Below are 19,068 nucleotides of genomic sequence, written 5' to 3' on the forward strand. Positions count from 1 at the left end.
GACACGATGGTTGCTGATCTCGGAGTTTCAGTCGTTCGGAGATTATAGAGGTAGCTGCCTTGGCGTCCGCGGACCTTGACTCTACTCCCTTATCTCTTAGTTGTACTTATTCTATTCTACTTTCTTAGACAGTGTATCAGACTATGTTAGGGTATAGATGCTCATGTACTTAGTGACACCTGGGTTTTGGTAAATTCTGTATTGAGCTGTGACGTTTTCATTCAGTTTTATGAGACTTTTACTTACTTAAGCTAATCTTCGTATATTTTAATTTTCAAGATGTTGGTATGTGTGAGTTGTCGGCTTACCTAGTATCATGATAGGCGCCATCACGGCACTTGGGATTTTGGGTCGTGACAGTACATAGGCTATATGTGGTATTCAACCGGTTTAGATTATCTAGACTCTTTCCATGCCTTTAATTGATTTGTCATAGCATGTTATATCTCTCATTGTTAATCTACTCTTACATGCTCTATTTGACGTTGTTAGCACTTGTTGTACCCCTTACTTGTTATTTTGCTCTTATATGCTTTAGTTGAAGTTATTGCCTTCCTTATTGTCTTGTTACCTCTTAATTGTTGAATCACTTTTAATTAAAGTTGTTATTTTTTGGAATATCATCTTATTGAGTTATTTGTGTTGAAGTTGTAATAGTCGTTATCACATTGAGCCGAAATTGCTAATTATTGAGATACCTTTCCTTGTTGAGCATTCCCATTCATTTTGTTATTGTTGAAAATCTTGAACACATTGTGGTTGATCCATGAGTTATTTGTTGTTGAAATATTGGTATTGTTGACTTTGTGGCAAGTTGTGGCATATGGGCACTTGTGGTGCGAGTTGTGATTGTGTTGTCATATTAATACGCATGTGGTGGTATAAGGCAAGGGGTTGATATGCATGTGGTGATATAAGGTGGGCTTGATACGCGTGTTGCTAGTAGGAGAACTACTTGAAGCCACGCGGTGAGATAAGGTGGGCTAAAACGCGTGTAGCTATTTCGGAAAAAAAGATTTTCAAAACTAAATGTAAAGCTCATGCGGTGATATAAGGAAAGATTGTGATTAAAATTGTGAAATGTGAATACGAGGTGGTACCTCGATTGTGATTTTCATTGTACATTCCATGTTGGAACAACTTGTTGATTTGAACGGTCATTGTTCTTCTTTCAATCATTCATCCGCATTTTAATTGTGTTTGGTTATTCATTGTTATCTTGGTGTTAGAACGATTGTGGTTTCTTGTGTGAGTCATGCATTCGACGTGATTTGTTATGTTGCTTGAACATGCCAATTTGTGCCTCTGTTATAAGTTGGTGAATTGATTGTCAATGTGAATTTAATTGTGTGGTGTCACTATATCATATTTTGTTGAGTTGTTGGTAACATAATGGTTTAAATAAAAGAATTACTAACATGCTTTATTCTATGTGCATCTTAAGATAGAACTCGTTATCTCACTCGGTGCCTTATTATTCTAAATGGTTATCGCACTTTCACTATAATTGGGTTCTCAAATTATACTCATCACCCTGTTAGATGTTTACCTTACTTAAAATTATTATCATGTTTTTCCCTAACAAATTCTATATTTAATTCGTTAATTTAACTTAAGTTTTGATTTGTTTAAAAATGATACTTTTAATCAGTTTTATTGATTTCTAAACTAAACCCATCTTATACACGATTTCGTACAAATTGTATATTATTTTACTTTACTTGATTTCTAAAATAAACTCATTATTTCATTTGACACCTTACTTTATTCAAGATTGTTATTTATGTTTTATGGTGTTTAAATATATCTGTCGTTCATCTAAATTAATACTTATCACGGTTGCAAAGGTTGTTGTTATTGTGGGCACGAGGTGCCATATGTGTAATATTTCAAAATTGTGGTCCATCACTTGCGGTTTATGAGGTGTGGTGCCTTGGGATAATTTTTGTTGCAAGTCCATGCGTTAGGAGCGATTTAATTATTTAAGTTTTCATCCGTTTTTTCTTATTTGAGTTCATTTACATCTCATCGGTGTTCTTATTATGATATTTCTTCATTACTCGTTTACTACTTGCTGCCATTTATGTTTATATTACTTCATTATTGGTTGTAAATCAATAACCTCTCTGTCTTTGGTCTTACATTGATTATCTTTCCATTGTTAGCTTATGTATATCTTGAACATGTTTCTATGCCTAGTAGGTGTCTTGACCTGGCCTCGTCACTACTCTACCGAGGTTAGGCTTGATACTTACTGGGGACCGTTGTGGTGTACTCATGCTACGTTTTTGCACATTTTTGTGTAGATCCAGGTATTCTGATTGTGTTGTTGAAGTTGCATCTGCGCGGCAGGAGACTTCAAGGTATACCTGCTTGATGTTAGTAGGCCTCAGAGTCACTATCTTACTTCATTATGCTATTGTTAAACTGTAATTCAAAATAGTATTGTGTTTAGAAAGTCTTGTATGTTTTAGTTGTGCTTATGACTCAGTACTATCGATTTTGGGAAATGTATAACTATATGCCGCTTGCGGCTATGTATATCATTTAATGGTTTCTATAAATGATTAAATAGTTCAATTCTGGTATTAAATCAGCATGTGTTAGGCTTACCTTGTCTTAGAGTCTAGGTGCCATCACGACATCCTAAGGTGAGAAATTGGGGTCATGACAAGTTGGTATCAGAGCTCTAGGTTCATAGGTGCTACGAGTCATAAGCAATTTTAGTAGAGTCTTGCGGATCGGTACGGAGACATCTGTACTTATCTTCGAGAGGCAATGGAACTATTAGGAACCACTCCTTCCATTCCTTATTGTGAGGCATTGATTCATTTTGAAGCATATATCTTATATTCTTTTACATCCACTCGTATATGATATTGCGCGCTCGGTATAAGCTATACCTCGATGGTTTATAATGTTGCGTATGGGCTACGAGGAGGCCATATATTCTCGATCATTGTCTCGAGGTATTGTCCAGACTAAGGACACAGACATGTTGGTACATCTTCAATTGTTCAAGTGTAGGATGCAACTGGTTCGTGTATCTAATTGGTGTTGTACGAGCTTATGAAAGTTGGTAATGTGGATCATCGGATGTTGTGCCCTATGACTTCGCACTAAATGGGGGAGTCTACTATCGATGATCAGATTGCGTGGTCAAGTATCATATCACTCTTGGATTTGAGGTATATATGCAGTGTTGAGGGGTACCCCGGAATTGTACATGACTAAGATTTGAGATTTTCAAGGGATGGTGCTGGAACTTGCGGTATATCTGTATCATTTCTAAATCTACATTCCAGTATCAGAGAGGTTAGAGAAACATCTTTAGATTCACAGAAGGTCTCTTCAGAGTGGGTATCTCGGTTGTAGCATTGTTGGGTGTACCGATAAGGGAAAGTGTTGACATGAAGACAAGTCAGGAGGATTAGAAGAAATGGGCCAGCTCGGCGGTGTTGGGTCAATAGAGCAACAAAGGTAACTGGTCTTTTGGTGTGGTAATACTTCACCAGCGTTCTATGGAAATACTCTTGGGTTTGACGGCTTGCGTGACCTGGTTGGGTTGGGGAAGTTCAGTTCTGATGGCTTGGTGATGTGCGGACTAGCCTCGAAGAGTTCTTGATAGTGTCGACCAGAGCTTGAGCTATATGTCTGCTACCAGCATAAAGAGCATGTTGCATATTATGATTTTTACCTGGATGGGGTCATTAGTTCTAGACAACATGGACGATTTCAGATGTTTAGAAGAATGTTAGCATTATTTCATACCACCTAAGAAGGGTGTGCACTCCAAAAGGCGCATTATGTTTCGATTGCAGATGCTTGACTAGTATTACGGTAATCGCCTGGTTGATCGACTGCTGATGTCCAGATTTTGCTTTCTGGCATGAAAGAATTATAGAAGTATGTGAGGAATGTGTTAGTTATTTGAGTAGTGTAGTTGTGATCAGATATGGAGATTTCATGGTTGTGAACGGTGAAGGTATGTTAAGAGGTTTGCAACTAATGGTATGTACTATAGATATGTTATTGTGGGCTTTTCGGAGGCTATCTACCTACTTCGGAAGGATCAGAATTGATTTGGAGGCTACTAGTAGGTCTAATAAGTATGTTTGTTCTAAATCGGGTCATATTTATCTACTCAGCACAGTTATTATGGAGGGGTATGTTATTGGTTAGGGTGGATCGCATTTATGTTATGATATATCTCATGTGTTACTCTCCTATGTTGCAATGGGTTGTTATCTATTGGTTATCTACACACCGATGCGGTTATGTTTGGGCTTTGTAGTAAAATTCGAGCGAGATTTCTCTTGGGGTGTTGAATGGTTGATTGTGCCTTGGTTATGGCCTTCCTGTTTCTGGTACATAGTGATATTCATATATCCATAGTTATGGTCACGCGCTTCGTGTGTTTGATGTTGATATGCTTATGGTTATTGATTGTGAGTATTATGGCTCGACGTATTCCAGGTGGACCGATGTCGGATTGGGTCATTCATCGCAGCGACGTTACGCCAGGACATGATTCTTTGTTCTTATTTCGTGGGTTATGTTTCCCCTTGTGTGGTGGATTAATAGCACTATGCTTCGTGATGGTATCTGTTGAGCTGGCGGGATGGTTTCTTCATTTCCATTCTCTTTCCATTATTGGGTATATTTGAGTTATTGTTCGTTGGTGCATGTATTGCCTGGTAGGTGGCTCTAAGTGGGATTTGTGTGACGGGTCGGTCGAGTAGCTTGTACTGGATGAGGTGAGGTTATTGGGCCTGAAATGCGTGCCATCGGATTTGATTACGGTATGTTTGCAAGAATTGTGTCACTAGTCTGCTTAGATTTTGGCCATGGTTCCTATCAGGCGAGAGAGTTACACGACTTGTTAATCTAATGGGTGGTTATGAGTTTCTGTATGTTTCTTTCATCATTGGCATGTACGAAGGTTCATAATAAGGTTTTAGTTGATATGAGATTTGTTACCGGTGTCGGGTTGTTTATCGAGCAGCTATTGCGGTCAGAAGTTATTGTTATTAGTATTTGAGTTATGTGGTATATCATGTGATTATGTCTTGAGATATGGTTATGGATTGATACATCTTGTTCAGAGTTATATAGTGCATAGATGCAAGAATAGGGTCATATAATGAGTTCTGGATGTTGGGGATTTGGGTTTTAATGTTTATGGACTAAGGTTGAAGTAAGGATCCTCTGTTAGGTGGTGTTGTCAGGCTTATAGGGATTGAGGTGACATGGGATCACCCATGGTTATGTGAATGGTGAGGTTATATGGCGATTTGATGGCATTGGAACGGCTCTTGGCACGTTTGAGGACGAACGTATGTTTAAGTGGGGGAGAATGTAATGACCCGACCGATCATTTTGAGCTTTAGCATTCCATTCGGTGGTTTGAGACTTTGAGTAGATTTATCTTATGTATTATGACTTGCGTGTATGGTTGGTTTCGGTTCTCGAGCGGTTCGAATTTGATTTGGAAGAATGATTCTTGTTTTAGAAGCTTTAAGTTGTAAGAGTTGACCAACATTTGACTTTTGGGTAAACAGACTCGGAAAGTTTTAATTATTCCAATAAGTTTGTATGATAATTTTGGACATGTCCATAAACGTTGGTTAAATTCTAATGAGTTTTGGATAAGTTTGGGTTGTATGGTGATTGTTTTCGCTTTCGACGTCGATTTGAGCATAAAGGTTACCATATTGATTAAAAGGCCTTTGGTTCGTATTTCGACTAAACCATTATATCCGTATTGTAATTTTGGAACCATAGTAACTGAAATCATCAAGTTTTGACATCGTATGAGGAATTTATGGTCATTTACTAAGAATTGGTTTGTCCGATTTTTCAGATTAATTACAAAATTGTCACTAAATTCGTATTTAAAAACCTGCACTATTTCCAAATATTGAAACCATAATATCTCATTCATTATAAGGTCAAATTGAGTGATTCAAAAGCCTAACTTGACTGCACTTTCACGAGGAATCCATTGGAGGCATCAAAAACAAGTTTTGGGATGGTTTGAAATAAGAAACAAGGTAGAACAAATGGGCATTTTGACTATTAATGTTGTTGAAGTTTTTCTCATCTTAAATGTTTGGGATTGGGAGAATTCAAACCATAACGTATGTATTTTCCTTTAATTCATTCCCTTGGTTTACGCTTTAATCCATGATTTTAATTGAAACGCAATTAAGTCTTTCAATCAAGACCCAGGGTTATGTCCTAAATTTAAAATTTGAAAATGAGTTAGAGGCGTTTATTTCCCGATTCCTTTTGGGATCTTGTTCTCCAATATTAGGAGAACAACATACCTGAATTTGGCAAGTTTTGGAGGAGTATTTCAGGAGATATAGGACCCAACTAGTGTGGGTTGGACTCTTGGGTTATGAACACCCAAGAGCGATGTTTTTGGTGAATTGGTTGAGCTATCGGAATCCGTTTGAATCAGTTTTCATTCTTGTGAGCTTGTATTGGTTCGGGCTTTTCTCGGGTAAGCTTGGATTCAGAATCCAAGGTAGACCCGACATTGACTTTTGTTGACTTTTTGGGAGAAATATAAAGATCATAGCTTTATTTATTGTAATTGGTTTCTCTTGCATTTTTGGTTAAGTAATTTTTGGTTAGATTTGAGCCGTGTGGAGGCGAATTTTAGGGGTAAGGCTATTTCGGAAGATTGAGTTGGCCTAATTGAGGTAAGTATCTTGCCTAACTTTGTGTGGGGGAAACTACCCCTTATGATTTGTGTTGATTGTGCTATCTGTGTTATGTGAAAGTCGTGTACGCAAGGTGACAAGTTGGTACACAGGCTATATGTGGTATTCGACCTGTTTAGATTATCTAGACTCTTTCCATGCCTTTAATTGAATTGTCATAGCATGTTATATCTCTCGTTCTTAATTTACTCTTACATGCTCTATTTGATGTTGTTAGCACTTGTTCTACCTCTTACTTGTTATTTTGCTCTTATATGCTTTAGTTGAAGTTATTGCCTTCCTTGTTGTCTTGTTACCTCTTAATTGTTGAATCACTTTTAATTGAAGTTGTTATTTCGTGAAATATCATCTTATTAAGTTATTGGTGTTGAAGTTGTAATAGTCGTTATCACATTGAGGCAAAATTGTTAATTGTTGAGATACCTTTCCTTGTTAAGCATTCCCATTCATTTTGTTATTGTTGAAATTCTTGTACATATTGTGGTTGAGCCATGGGCTATTTGTTGTGAAAATACTAGTATTGTTGACATTATGGTTTAGTTGTGGCGTATGGGCACTTGTGGTGCAAGTTGTGATTGTGTTGTGATATTGATACGTATCTGGTGGTATAAGGCTAGGGGTTAATACGCATACGGTAAGATAAGGTGGGCTTGATATGCGTGCTACTAGTAGGGGAACTACTTGAAGCCACGCGGTGAGATACGGTGGGATAAAATGCTTGTAGCTATTTTGGGAAAAATAATTTTGAAAACTAAATGTAAGGTTCACGTGGTAATATATAAGGAAATATTGTGATTGAAATTGTGAAATGTGAATACGAGGCGGTACCTCGGTTGTCATTTTTATTGTACATTCCATGTTGGAACAACTTGTTGATTTGAATGGTCATTGTTCTTTCTTCAATCATTCATCCGTATTTTGATTGTGTTTAGTTATTCGTTGTTATCTTGGTGTTGGAACAACTGTGGTTTCTTGTGGGAGTCATGCATTCTACGTGATTTATTGTGTTGCTTTAACATGCCAATCTGTGACTCTGTTATAACTTTTAATTGATTGTCAATGTGAATTTAATTGTGTGGTCTCACTATATCATATTATGTTGAGTTGTTGGTAACATAAATACTACTAGAAAAATGGAAAAATTCATCCACACAATTCCGACCGAAATCGATCGGAAACCAAACCGACCGAAATGGGCTAGAAAATAAGTAAATTAATCGCAGAAGTCAAAAAAAAAAATTGACAACAGAAATAGAGGTCCCACAATAAATATATACAAATTTCGACCGATATCGGTCGAAAATTAGTCAATATTTGACCAACACCTGGTCATACTTCATATTATCTAATAAAATAATTTTTAATTAAAAATTTTCAAATATACCGACCGAAATCGGTTGGTATAATTGAAATTATTTTTCCCGTCCAAGGCAATTGGTTTTTTAATATAACAAAAACTATATATATATTTGATTTAAAAACCGAAATAATATTTAATTAAATGTTTCCGACCGAATTTGGTCGGTTTTAATTTTAAATATTTTAAAGTATTAATTTAATGAGAAAACCGACCGCATTCGGTTGGTTTTAGTCAATTTATATAACTTTTAAATAAATAATATTTAATACATAGTTGATATGTGTGTGTATGTATTTTTTTAGATTACTTTTATATGAACACTATATCCTATCTGTGTATGTATATATACATATATGTACATAATATTTAATTTATTTAACATCCTAAATTGTAATATATATATATATATATATATATATATATATATATAGAGAGAGAGAGAGAGAGAGAGAGAGTGTGTGTAACGACCCGGCCGGTCGTTTTGAGTGTATTAACCTCAATCCCCTATTTATTGTTTTCCCCGTATCTGTTTCTGCTTATGTGACTTGCCGGGAGGTCTTGTTTTTGGTTTCGGAGTGTTTTAGGACACTTAGTCTCTAAAACGGGAGCTTAAGTCTTAGAATTTTGACCGTAGTTGAAATTGTGTGAAGACGACTGTGGAATGGAGTTATGTCGGTTCTGTTAGCTTCTTTGGGTGATTTTGGACTTAGGAGCGTGTCCGGACTGTGAATTTGAGGTCTGTAGCTAATTTAGGCTTGAAATAGCGAAACTTAAATTTTTAGGAAGTTTGACCGGGGGATTTACTTTTTGATATCGGGGTCGGATTCTGATTCCGGAAGTTGGAGTAGATCCATAATGTTGAATATGACTTGTGTGCAAAATTTGAGGTCAATCAGACGTGATTTGATAGGTTTCGGCATCGATTGTGGAAATTTGAAGTTTCAAGTTTATTAAATTTGAATTGGAGGGTGATTCATGTTTTTGTTGTTGTTTGATGTGATTTGAAGGTTCGATTAAGTTCATATGGTATTTTGGGACTTGTATGTATGTTTGGTTGAGGTCCCAGGGGCCTCGGTTTGATTTCGCGTGGTTAACGGATCATTTTGGACTTAGGTGGGATAGTAGATTTTCTGGCCTTTTTGTTGCAGACTTTTCTTCATCGCGTTCGCGAGAGATGTCTCGCGATCGCGTGAGGCATTTGAGAGGCCAGTTGGAGTTGTTCTTCGTGTTCACGAAGATGGGGACGCGTTCGCAAAGTTTTAAGTATCAGTGCATCGTGAACACGAGAAGGACATCGCGTTCGCGTAGAGGAAGTGGAACAACTGGGAACCTCAAAGATGTGTTCTACATGTTCGCGTAGCGGGTGTCGCATTTGCAAAGGGTGATGTTGGTAAAGCTTTGCGTTCGCGAAGCTGTGGTCGCGTTCGCGAAGAGTTAAGTCGAGGGGCAGGCAAATTGGTCTACGCGAACGCGAGAGTGTGGTCGCATTCACGATGAAGGTGCATCTGGGCAGATTTAAAAGATTAGAAACGAGGGTTTCGAGTTCATATCATAACATTACAGTGGGAGCTCGTAGAAGGCGATTTTTGGAGAGATTCTTGCGTGGGTGTTTGGGGTAAGTGAATCCTATCCAATTTTGGTCAAATCCCATGATTATGCCTTTAATTTCACCATATAATTTGTGATTTGGGGTGAAAATTTTTGGAAAAAGAGGAAGAATTCTTGATTTAGATTTTTGAGGTTTTGAATAGGATTTTGTTAGCGGATTTGGGTAAATTTAATATGGTTAGACTCGTGAGTGAGTGGACTTTCGGGATTTGTGACTTTTCTCGGATTTCAAGGTGTGGGCATGGGGGCCGGGTCGAGCCTATTTCAGATTTTGGCGTATAATTTCGTGTTTTTCTTGTGGAATTGATTCCTTTAGCCTATATTAATTATACCGTACTGCTTGTAGCTAGATTCGGGGTGTTCAGAGGCTGATTCGAGGGGCAAAGGCATTTCAGAGTAGGATTTTGCGCGGTCTGAGGTAAGTAATGCTTTCAAACTTGGTTCTGAGGGTTCGAAACCCCGAACTATGTGCTATACGATTGGTATTAAGGTGACGCACATGCCAAGTGACGGGCGTGCACTGTGAGAATTGTGGCCTGGTTGATTCCATGGCACTGTATAGTGACTCTATTTTGTTGATATCCGTGTTTTTATCTTTTGATAAAGTAATTGAGCTGTCAATCATGCTAGATATCATGCTTAGGCTTTATGTCGGAACTATTTGGACCCCTACTGGTTGTTTCTTGCTGTCATCTCACTAATTTCATAGATATTATGTACTCAGTCATGTTCATGCATTTCATATCATATCTCCGTCTCAGTTGTTATTTATTGATACATCATATCATTGTTTCTGGCTAGTTTTCATGATATTGTGAGCCCGTGAGTGAGACCGGAGAGATTGATGACTGAGTGAGGCTGAGAGCTTGTTTATGAGTGACAGTTATGGGATCGAGCTACACGCCACATCGGTTATACTGATTGTATGGTAGCGCTTGGGCTGTAGGAGCCCCCCCAGAGTCTGTAGCACATCCCCAGTGAGCGCGGTTGATATTATTGAGGGATGGATCTTCCCTGGACATGGATCCTGTTCGAAGTACTTGATACTGGAGATGGATCTTCTCCACCGGGCTGGATTTTGCCTTTCCTCGATACTGGGTGACCTATTGTCAGTGTTGTATATATTCTGGGATGGATCTTCCCTGTGCCGTGTGGGCCATATACAGTACCGGGTGGTTGAGATATTGAGAGTGTGAGCACTTGAGGCTGTCAACATGGTGCATCACTTACAGTATGTGCATTGGCATGTAGAGATAACAGAGTTATATTCATTACACTGTCCGGATCTGCTTTACTTTACTATTTGAGCTGCTTATGTGATTTGAGACCATGCCTACGTTTCTGCACAGTTATTTCCATTTTATCTATACCAGTTGAGTTCATCACTACCTTTCAGTCCAAAGTTTGTACTTGTTACTTACTGAGTTGGATGTACTCATGTTACTCCATGCACCTTTTGTGTAGATCCAGGTGTTCCTGGTTACGGCGGCGACTGCTGGTTGATCCATCTGAGTTCGGGGACTATTGAGGTAGTTGTATGGCTTTTGCGGGCCTTGATTTTCCTTTCTTATTCTATCAGCACTTTCAGTTTTATTCTCTAGATACTGTTATGGACTGTATTCTAGTTTTAGACGCTCATGTACTTAGTGACACCCCGGTTTTGGGATGGATTGTACCGTATTTTGGTTAAATTCTTTTTTAAAATGGCTTTTCTTGAATAAAAATTGTTTCTCTGTTATTTCTAAAAGAGTGATTTACTATGTTGAAATTGTTGAGTTGTGGCTTGCCTAGTTCCATGATAGGCGCCATCACAATGGTGGTTTTTGGGTCGTGATAAGTTGGTATCAGAGCATAGGTTACATAGGTCTCACGTGTCATGAGCAGGTTTAGTAGAGTCTTGCGGATCGGTACGGAGACATATGTACTTATCTTCGATAGGCTGGCGAACCCTTAAGAAAATTTTCACATTCTTGAATTCTTCTCGTGCGAATCGCTTGATTCTGGTAACTGAATTTCTGTTGTTCTATTCTCTCAGAGATGTGAGGACACATGCTATAGAGCAGGATGGATAGCCACCAGTACAATCAATCACGACCTATGCCCATTGTGATTCTAGGCCTTCAGGAGGTGCAGCTCGCACTGCAGCTAAGGCAGCACTTGTAGATCCACCAGTTGCCCCCGTTCAGGAGCAGGCTCCAGTTGTGGATGATCTTGTGAGACCAGTATTGCTCAGGCGGTCTCTATTCCGGCCGCAGCAGCCACTTCTCAGGCCGGAGGAGGTGCTCAGACTCCTGCCGCCCGCATACCACAGCAGGTGGTACAGGGACTCCAGACACCAGGGGCACTACCAGCCCAGTCGGTTGCAGCTGCTCAGGACTATGTGGTTCCTGCTATGCCCGAGGATGAGTAGCGTATATTGGAGAAGTTTGGGAGGCTCCAGCCTCCATCTTTCAGTGGTGTATAGGGAGAGGATGCGCAGGGCTTCTTGGATAGGTGTCAGAGGATACTCCGTACAGCCGATATTCTAGAGACCGGTGGGGTCTCGTTCACTACTTTTTAGTTCTCTGGGATTGATTCAATTGGTAGGGGGCTTATGATAGGTGTAGGTCGGTTGGCACAGCACCCCTTACCTGGCAGCAGTTCTCTGTTCTCCTTCTGGAGAAGTTCGTGCCTCAGTCCCGCAGAGAGGAGCTGCACATGTAGTTCGAGCAGCTTCGTCTGGGTGATACGTTCGTGACGCAGTATGAGATGAGATTTTCAGAGTTGGCACATCATGCTATATGGTTGGTTTCCATAGACATGGAAAGGATCAGGAGGTTCATAGATGGCCTCACTTTTCAGTTGTGATTGCTTATGACTAGAGAGAGAGTATTTGGTGCTACATTTGATAAGGTTGTCGATATTGCTCGTCAGATTTAGATGGTTTGCAGCCAGGAGTGGGTTGAGAGTGAGGCCAAGAGGCCTCGTGGACATGGTGGATTCAGCGGTGTTCCTTCTGGGGGTCATTTCAACCACGGTAGGGGTCGTCCTTTCAGACATGATTAGAAGACTCGCCCGGTTCACCGTGGTGCATCATCTGGCCATGGTGCACACAGCTATTAGCAAGGCCAGTCTTCATTCAGTGCACTGCCAGCTCAGAGTTCGTCTCATGCACCACCAGCTCAGGGTTCATCTGTGTCTGGACCTTCTAGCAGTTATTGCAGTGCTCGGGGTTCCCTTCAGTCCCCACCACCATACGGAGAGAGAGGTTGCTTTGAGTGTGGAGATTTGGGTCATATCAAGAGGTATTGTCCCCGCCTTTCAGGAGGTTCATCTCAGTAGAGGAGTCAGCCTTCGACTTCAGCACCAGTTGCTTCATCACCCGCCCAGCCAACTAGGGGCGGAGCTCAGTCAGCTAGGGGTCACCCGAGAGGGGGAGTCTGATCAGGGGGCGGCTAGGCCCGTTTCTATGCTCTTCCTGCCATACCAGATGTTATTGCTTCGGATGCTGTGATTACAGGTATTGTATCAGTTTGCCATAGAGATGCCTCTGTATTATTTAACCCTGGATCCACTTATTTATATGTGTCCTCGTATTTCGCTCATTCTCTAGATATGCCCCGTGAGACTCTAATTTCACCTGTTCATGTGTCTACGCCAGTGGGCGATACTGTCATTGTGGACCGTGTATATCGGTCATGTGTGGTGACTATTGAGAGTTTGGAGACCAAAGTAGATCTCTTATTTCTTAGTATGGTCGGTTTTGACTTGATTTTAGGTATGGATTGGTTGTCTCCATGTCATGTTGTTCTCAATTGTCACGCTAAAACTGTGACGTTGGCGATGTCGGGGTTGTCGAGGGTTGAGTGGAGCGGCTCAATAGACTATGTTCCCAGTAGAGTGATTTCATACTTGCAGGCTCAGGTGATGGTTGAGAAGGGTTGTCTATCTTATCTGGCCTTTGTGAGGGATGTTAGTGCAGAGACCTCTACTATTGATTTTGTTCCAATGGTGCGAGATTTTCCGGATGTATTTCCTGCAGACCTGCCGAGCATGCCGCCCGATAGGGATATTGATTTCGGTATTTATTTGGTGCCGGGCACTCAGCCCATTTTTATTCCACCGTATCGTATGGCACCGACGAAGTTGAAGGAATTGAAGGAGCAGCTTCAGGAACTCCTTGATAAAGAGTTTATTCGGCCTAGTGTGTCACCTTGGGGTGCACCAGTTCTATTTGTAAAGAAGAAGGATGGTACTATAAGAATATGAATTGATTACAGACAGTTGAACAATGTCACAATCAAGAACAAGTATCCATTGCCACGTATTGATGATTTGTTTGACCAGCTTCAGAGAACGATGGTGTTCTCCAAGATTGATTTGAGGTCAGAGTATCACCAACAGAAGATTCGGGACTCAGATATTCTTAAGACAGCTTTCAGGACCCGATATGGCCATTATGAGTTCCTTGTGATGTCTTTTGGGCTGACCAACACCCTAGCAGCATTCATACATCTGATGAACAGTGTGTTTCAGCCTTATCTTGACTCATTCATTATTGTATTCATTGATGACATCATGGTGTACACTCGTAGCTAGGAGGAGCATGCCCATCATCTGAGGATTGTGTTACATCGGTTGAGGCACGAGAAGCTTTATGCAAAGTTCTCCAAGTGTGAGTTATGGCTTAATTCAGTGGCGTTCTTGGGGAAAGTGGTGTCCAGTGAGGGTATTCAGGTAGACCTGAAGAAGATAGAGGCAGTTCAGAGTTGGCCAAGACCGTCCACATCCACGGAGATTCAAAGTTTTCTCGGGTTGGCTGGTTATTACCGCCGTTTTGTGGAGGGCTTCTCATCTATTGCATCTACTTTGACTAAATTGACCCTAAAGGGTGCTCCTTTCAGGTGGTCGGATGAGTGCGAGGAGAGCTTTCAGAAGCTCAAGACTGCTTTGACCATGACTCCAGTTGTAGTTCTACCATTAGCTTCTGGTTCTTACACAGTGTATTGTGATGCCTTGCGGATTGGTATTGTGTGTGTTATAATGTAAGAGAGTAGAATGATCACTTATACTTTGCCCCAGTTGAAGCCCCATGAGAAGAACTATCATGTCCATGACTTTGAGTTAGAAGCTATTGTTCACACCTTGAAGATTTGGCGACACTATTTGTATGGGGTCCATTGTGAGATTAACACTGATCATCGGAGTTTGCAGCATCTGTTCAAGAAAAAGGATCTTAACTTGCGTCAGCGGAGGTGGTTGGAGCTTCTTAAGGACGTTGATATCATCATTTTGTACCATCCCGGTAAGGCCAATGTGGTGGCCGATGCCTTGAGTCACCGGGCAGAGAGTTTGGGGAGCTTACCATATATTCTAGCAGCAGAGAGGCCATTGGTGTTGGATGTTTAGGCCTTAGCTAGCCAGTTTTTTAGATTGGATATTTCTGAGCCGAGTCGAGTATTGGCTTGTGTGATCTCTTGGTCTTCTCTTTATGATCATATCAGGGAGCGTCAGTATGATGACCCCCACTTACTTGTCCTTAAGGACACGGCCCAGCACGGTGATGCTAAGAAGGTCACTATTGGGGATGATGGTGCATTAAGGATACAGGCAGGCTATGTGTGCCCAATGTAGAGGGTTTGCGTGAGCTGATTATCCAGCAGGCTCACAGTTCACGGTATTCTATTCATCTGGGTGCCGCGAAGAAGTATCAGGACTTGAGACAGTATTACTGGTGGAGGAGAATGAAGAAGGACATAGTGGAGTATGTAACTCGGTGCCTAAATTACCAGCAGGTGAAGTATGAGCATCAGCGACCAGGTGGGTTGTTTTAGAAATTAGATATTCCGGAATGGAAATAGGAGCAGATCACTATGGATTTCTTTGTTGGGCTTCCACAGACTCAGCGAAAGTTTGACGCAGTTTGGGTGATTGTGGACCGGCTAACCAAGTCAGCTCATTTCATTCCTGTGATGACTACCTATTCTTCCGCGAAGCTGGCTAGAGTGTATATCTGCGAGATCGTCAGGCTTCATGGCCTACCAGTATCTATCATCTCTGACCGGGGTACGCAGTTTACATCACGGTTCTGGAGGATCGTGCAGCATGAGTTGGAGACTCGAGTGGAGTTGAGAACAGTATTTCACCCTCAGACGGACGGACAGTCCGAGCGCACTATTCATATATTAGAGGATATGCTTTGTGCGTGTGTGATGGAGTTTGGGGGTTCATCTAATCAGTTCTTGCCTCTAGCATAGTTTGCTTATAACAACACTCACCAATCGAGCATCCAGATGGCACCGTATGAGGTTATGTATAGTAGGTGGTGTAGGTCTCCGGTGGGTTAGTTCGAGTCGGGCGAGGCTAGATTATTGGGTACAGACTTGGTTCAGGATGCTCTGGAGAAGGTTAAGGTGATTCAGGATAAACTACGTACATCCCAGTCCAGACAGAAGAGTTATGCAGATCGGAAGGTTTGTGGTGTTGCATTCATGGTTGGGGAGCGGGTGTTGCTTCGGGTTTCGCCTATGAAGTGCGTTATGAGGTTCGGGAGAAAGGGAAAGCTGAGCCCGAGGTTTATCGGTCCATTTGAGTTGTTGCGATGTGTTGGGGAGGTTGCCTATGAGCTTGCCTTGCCTCCTAGTCTAGCAGGAGTTCATCCAATATTCCATGTTTCTATGCTCCTAAAGTGTCACAAGGATCTGTCTCACGTGTTGGATTTTAGCACTGTCCAGTTGGACAAGGATTTATCTTATGTTGAGAAGCTGGTGGCGATCTTACATAGGCAGGTTCAAGAACTGAGGTCGAAGAATATTGCTTCAGTGGAGGGGTTAGTTAGTTGAGGAGGCAACTTTGGAGACCGAGCATGATATGCACAGCCGTTATCCTCGTCTTTTCACCACTTCAGGTATGTCTCTATGCTCATTCGAGGCCAAGCGATTGTTTTAAGATGAGAGGATATAATGACCCGGCCGGTCGTTTTGAGTTTATTAGCTCTGATCCCCTATTTGTTGTTTTCCCCATATCTGTTTCTGCTTATGTGACTTGCTGGGAGGTCTTATTTTAAGTGTCGGAGTGTTTTGGGACACTTAGTCCCTAAAATAGAAGCTTAAGTCTTAGAATTTTGACCGTAGTCAGACCTGTGTGAAGACCACTCCGAAATAGAGTTTTGTGAGGTCAGTTAGGTCCGTTAGCTCCGTTGGGTGATTTTGGACTTAGGTGCATGTCCGGACTGTGAATCTGGTGTCTGTAGCAAATTTAGGCTTGAAATGGCAAAAGTTGAATTTTTGGGAAGTTTGATTGGGGGTTGACTTTTTGATATCGGAGTCGGATTCTGATTCCAGAAGTTGGAGTAGATCTGTAATGTTGAATATGACTTGTGTGCAAAATTCGAGGTCAATCGGACGTGGTTTGATAGGTTTCAACATCGGTTGTGGAAATTTGAAGTTTTAAGTTCATTATTGTAGGGTGATTCGTGTTTTTTGTTGTTGTTTGATGTGATTTGAAGGCTCGACTAACTTTGTATGGTGTTTTGGGACTTGTAGGTATGTTTGGTTGAGGTCCCGGTGGGCCTTGGGTTGATTTCGGATGGTTAACGGATCATTTTGGACTTAGGTGAGATAGCAGATTTTCTGGTATTTTTGTTGCAGACTTTTCTTCATCGCGTTCGCGAGAGATGTCTCACGATCGCTTAAGGCATTTGAGAGTCCAGCTGGAGTTGTTCTTCACGTTCGTGAAGATGGGGATACGTTCGCGAAGGTTTGAGGATCAGTGCATCGCGAACGCGAGAAGGACATCGCGTTCGCATAGAGGAAGTGGAGCAGCTGGGAACCCCAAAGATGTGTTCTACGCATTCGCGTAGCGGGTGTCGTGTTCACGAAGGGTGATGTTGGTAAATATTCACGTTCGCGAAGCTAAGAGTGAAGCCAAGGGGCAGGCTGATTGGTCTACGCGAACACGAGAATGTGGTCGCATTCGCGATAAAGGTGCATCTGGGCAGATTTAAAAGATTATAAACGAGGGTTTTGAGTTCATATCATAAAATTGAAGTGGGAGCTCGGTAGAAGGCAATTTGTGGAGAGATTATTGCGTGGGTGTTTGGAGTAAGTGAATCCTATCCAATTTTGGTCAAATCCCATGATTATGCCTCTAATTTCACCAATTAATGTGTGATTTGGGGTGAAATATTTGGGAAAAAGAGGAAGAATTCTTGTGTTAGATTTTTGAGGTTTTGAATGGGATTTTGTTAGCGGATTTAGGTAAATTTGATATGGTTAGACTCGAGAGTGAGTGGGCTTTTGTGTTTTATGACTTTTGTCGGATTTTGAGGTGTGGGCCCGGGGGCCGGTTCGAGCCTATTTCGGATTTTGGCTTATAATTTCGTGTTTTTCTTGTGGAATTGATTCCTTTAGCCTATATTAATTATACCATACTGCTTATGGCTAGATTCGGGGCGTTCGGAGGCAGATTCGAGGGGCAAAGGCATTTCAGAGTAGCATTTTGCGCGGTCTGAGCTAAGTAACGCTTTCAAACTTGGTTCTGAGGGTTCAAAACCCCGAACTATGTGCTATACGATTGGTATTGAGGTGAAGCACATGCCAAGTGATGGGCGTGCGAGCGTGCACCATGTGAATTGTGGCCTGTTGATTCCTTGGCACTGTATAGTGACTATATTTTGTTGATATCCATGTTTTTATCTTGTGATTAAGTAATTGAGCTGTCAATCATGCTGGATATCATGCTTAGGCTTTATGTCGGCACTATTTGGACCCCTATTGGTTTTTTCTTGCTGTCATCTCACTAATTTCATTAATATTATGTACTCAGTCATGTTCATGCATTTCATATCATATCTCTGTCTCAGTTGTTATATATTGATACATCATATCATTGTTTCTGGCTAGGTTTCATGATATTGTTAGCCCGTGAGTGAGACTGGAGAGATTGATGACTGAGTGAGGCTGAGAGCCTAATTATGAGTGACAGTTATGGGATCGAGTTGCACGCCGCAACTGTTATACTAATTGTATGATAGCGCTTGGGTTGTAGGAGCTCCTCCGGAGTCTGTAACACACCCCAGTGAGCGCGGTTGATATTATTGAGGGATGGATCTTCCCTAGACATGGATCTTGTCCGAAGTACTTGATACCTGGAGATGGTTCTTCTCCACAAGGCTGGATTGGCCTTTCCTCGGTACTGGGTGACCTATGGTCAGTGTTGTATATATTCTGAGATGGATCTTCCCTGGTCGTGTAGGCCATATACAGTACCGGGTGGTTGAGATATTGAGAGTGTGAGAACTTGAGGCTGTCAGCATGGTGCATCACGTACAGTATGTGCATTGGCATGTAGAGATAACAGAGTTATATTCATTACACTATCCGGATCTAC

At 41.2% G+C, this 19,068-nt stretch overlaps 1 protein-coding gene across 1 annotated transcript in view; it reads left to right on the forward strand.

Moving 5' to 3' along the window:
* LOC138898932 (uncharacterized) overlaps positions 1-14,727 on the forward strand; it is a 72,528-nt gene extending 57,801 nt beyond the window's left edge. Inside the window, exon 3 of the mRNA XM_070185041.1 lies at positions 14,278-14,727. Within this exon, the coding sequence (XP_070041142.1) occupies positions 14,278-14,727 (450 nt within the window). The remainder of the gene's footprint in view (positions 1-14,277) is intronic.
* The last annotated feature ends 4,341 nt before the right edge of the window (positions 14,728-19,068 follow it).

This window comes from Nicotiana tomentosiformis, chromosome 9 (assembly GCF_000390325.3).
Source record: "Nicotiana tomentosiformis chromosome 9, ASM39032v3, whole genome shotgun sequence".
NCBI lineage: Eukaryota > Viridiplantae > Streptophyta > Magnoliopsida > Solanales > Solanaceae > Nicotiana > Nicotiana tomentosiformis.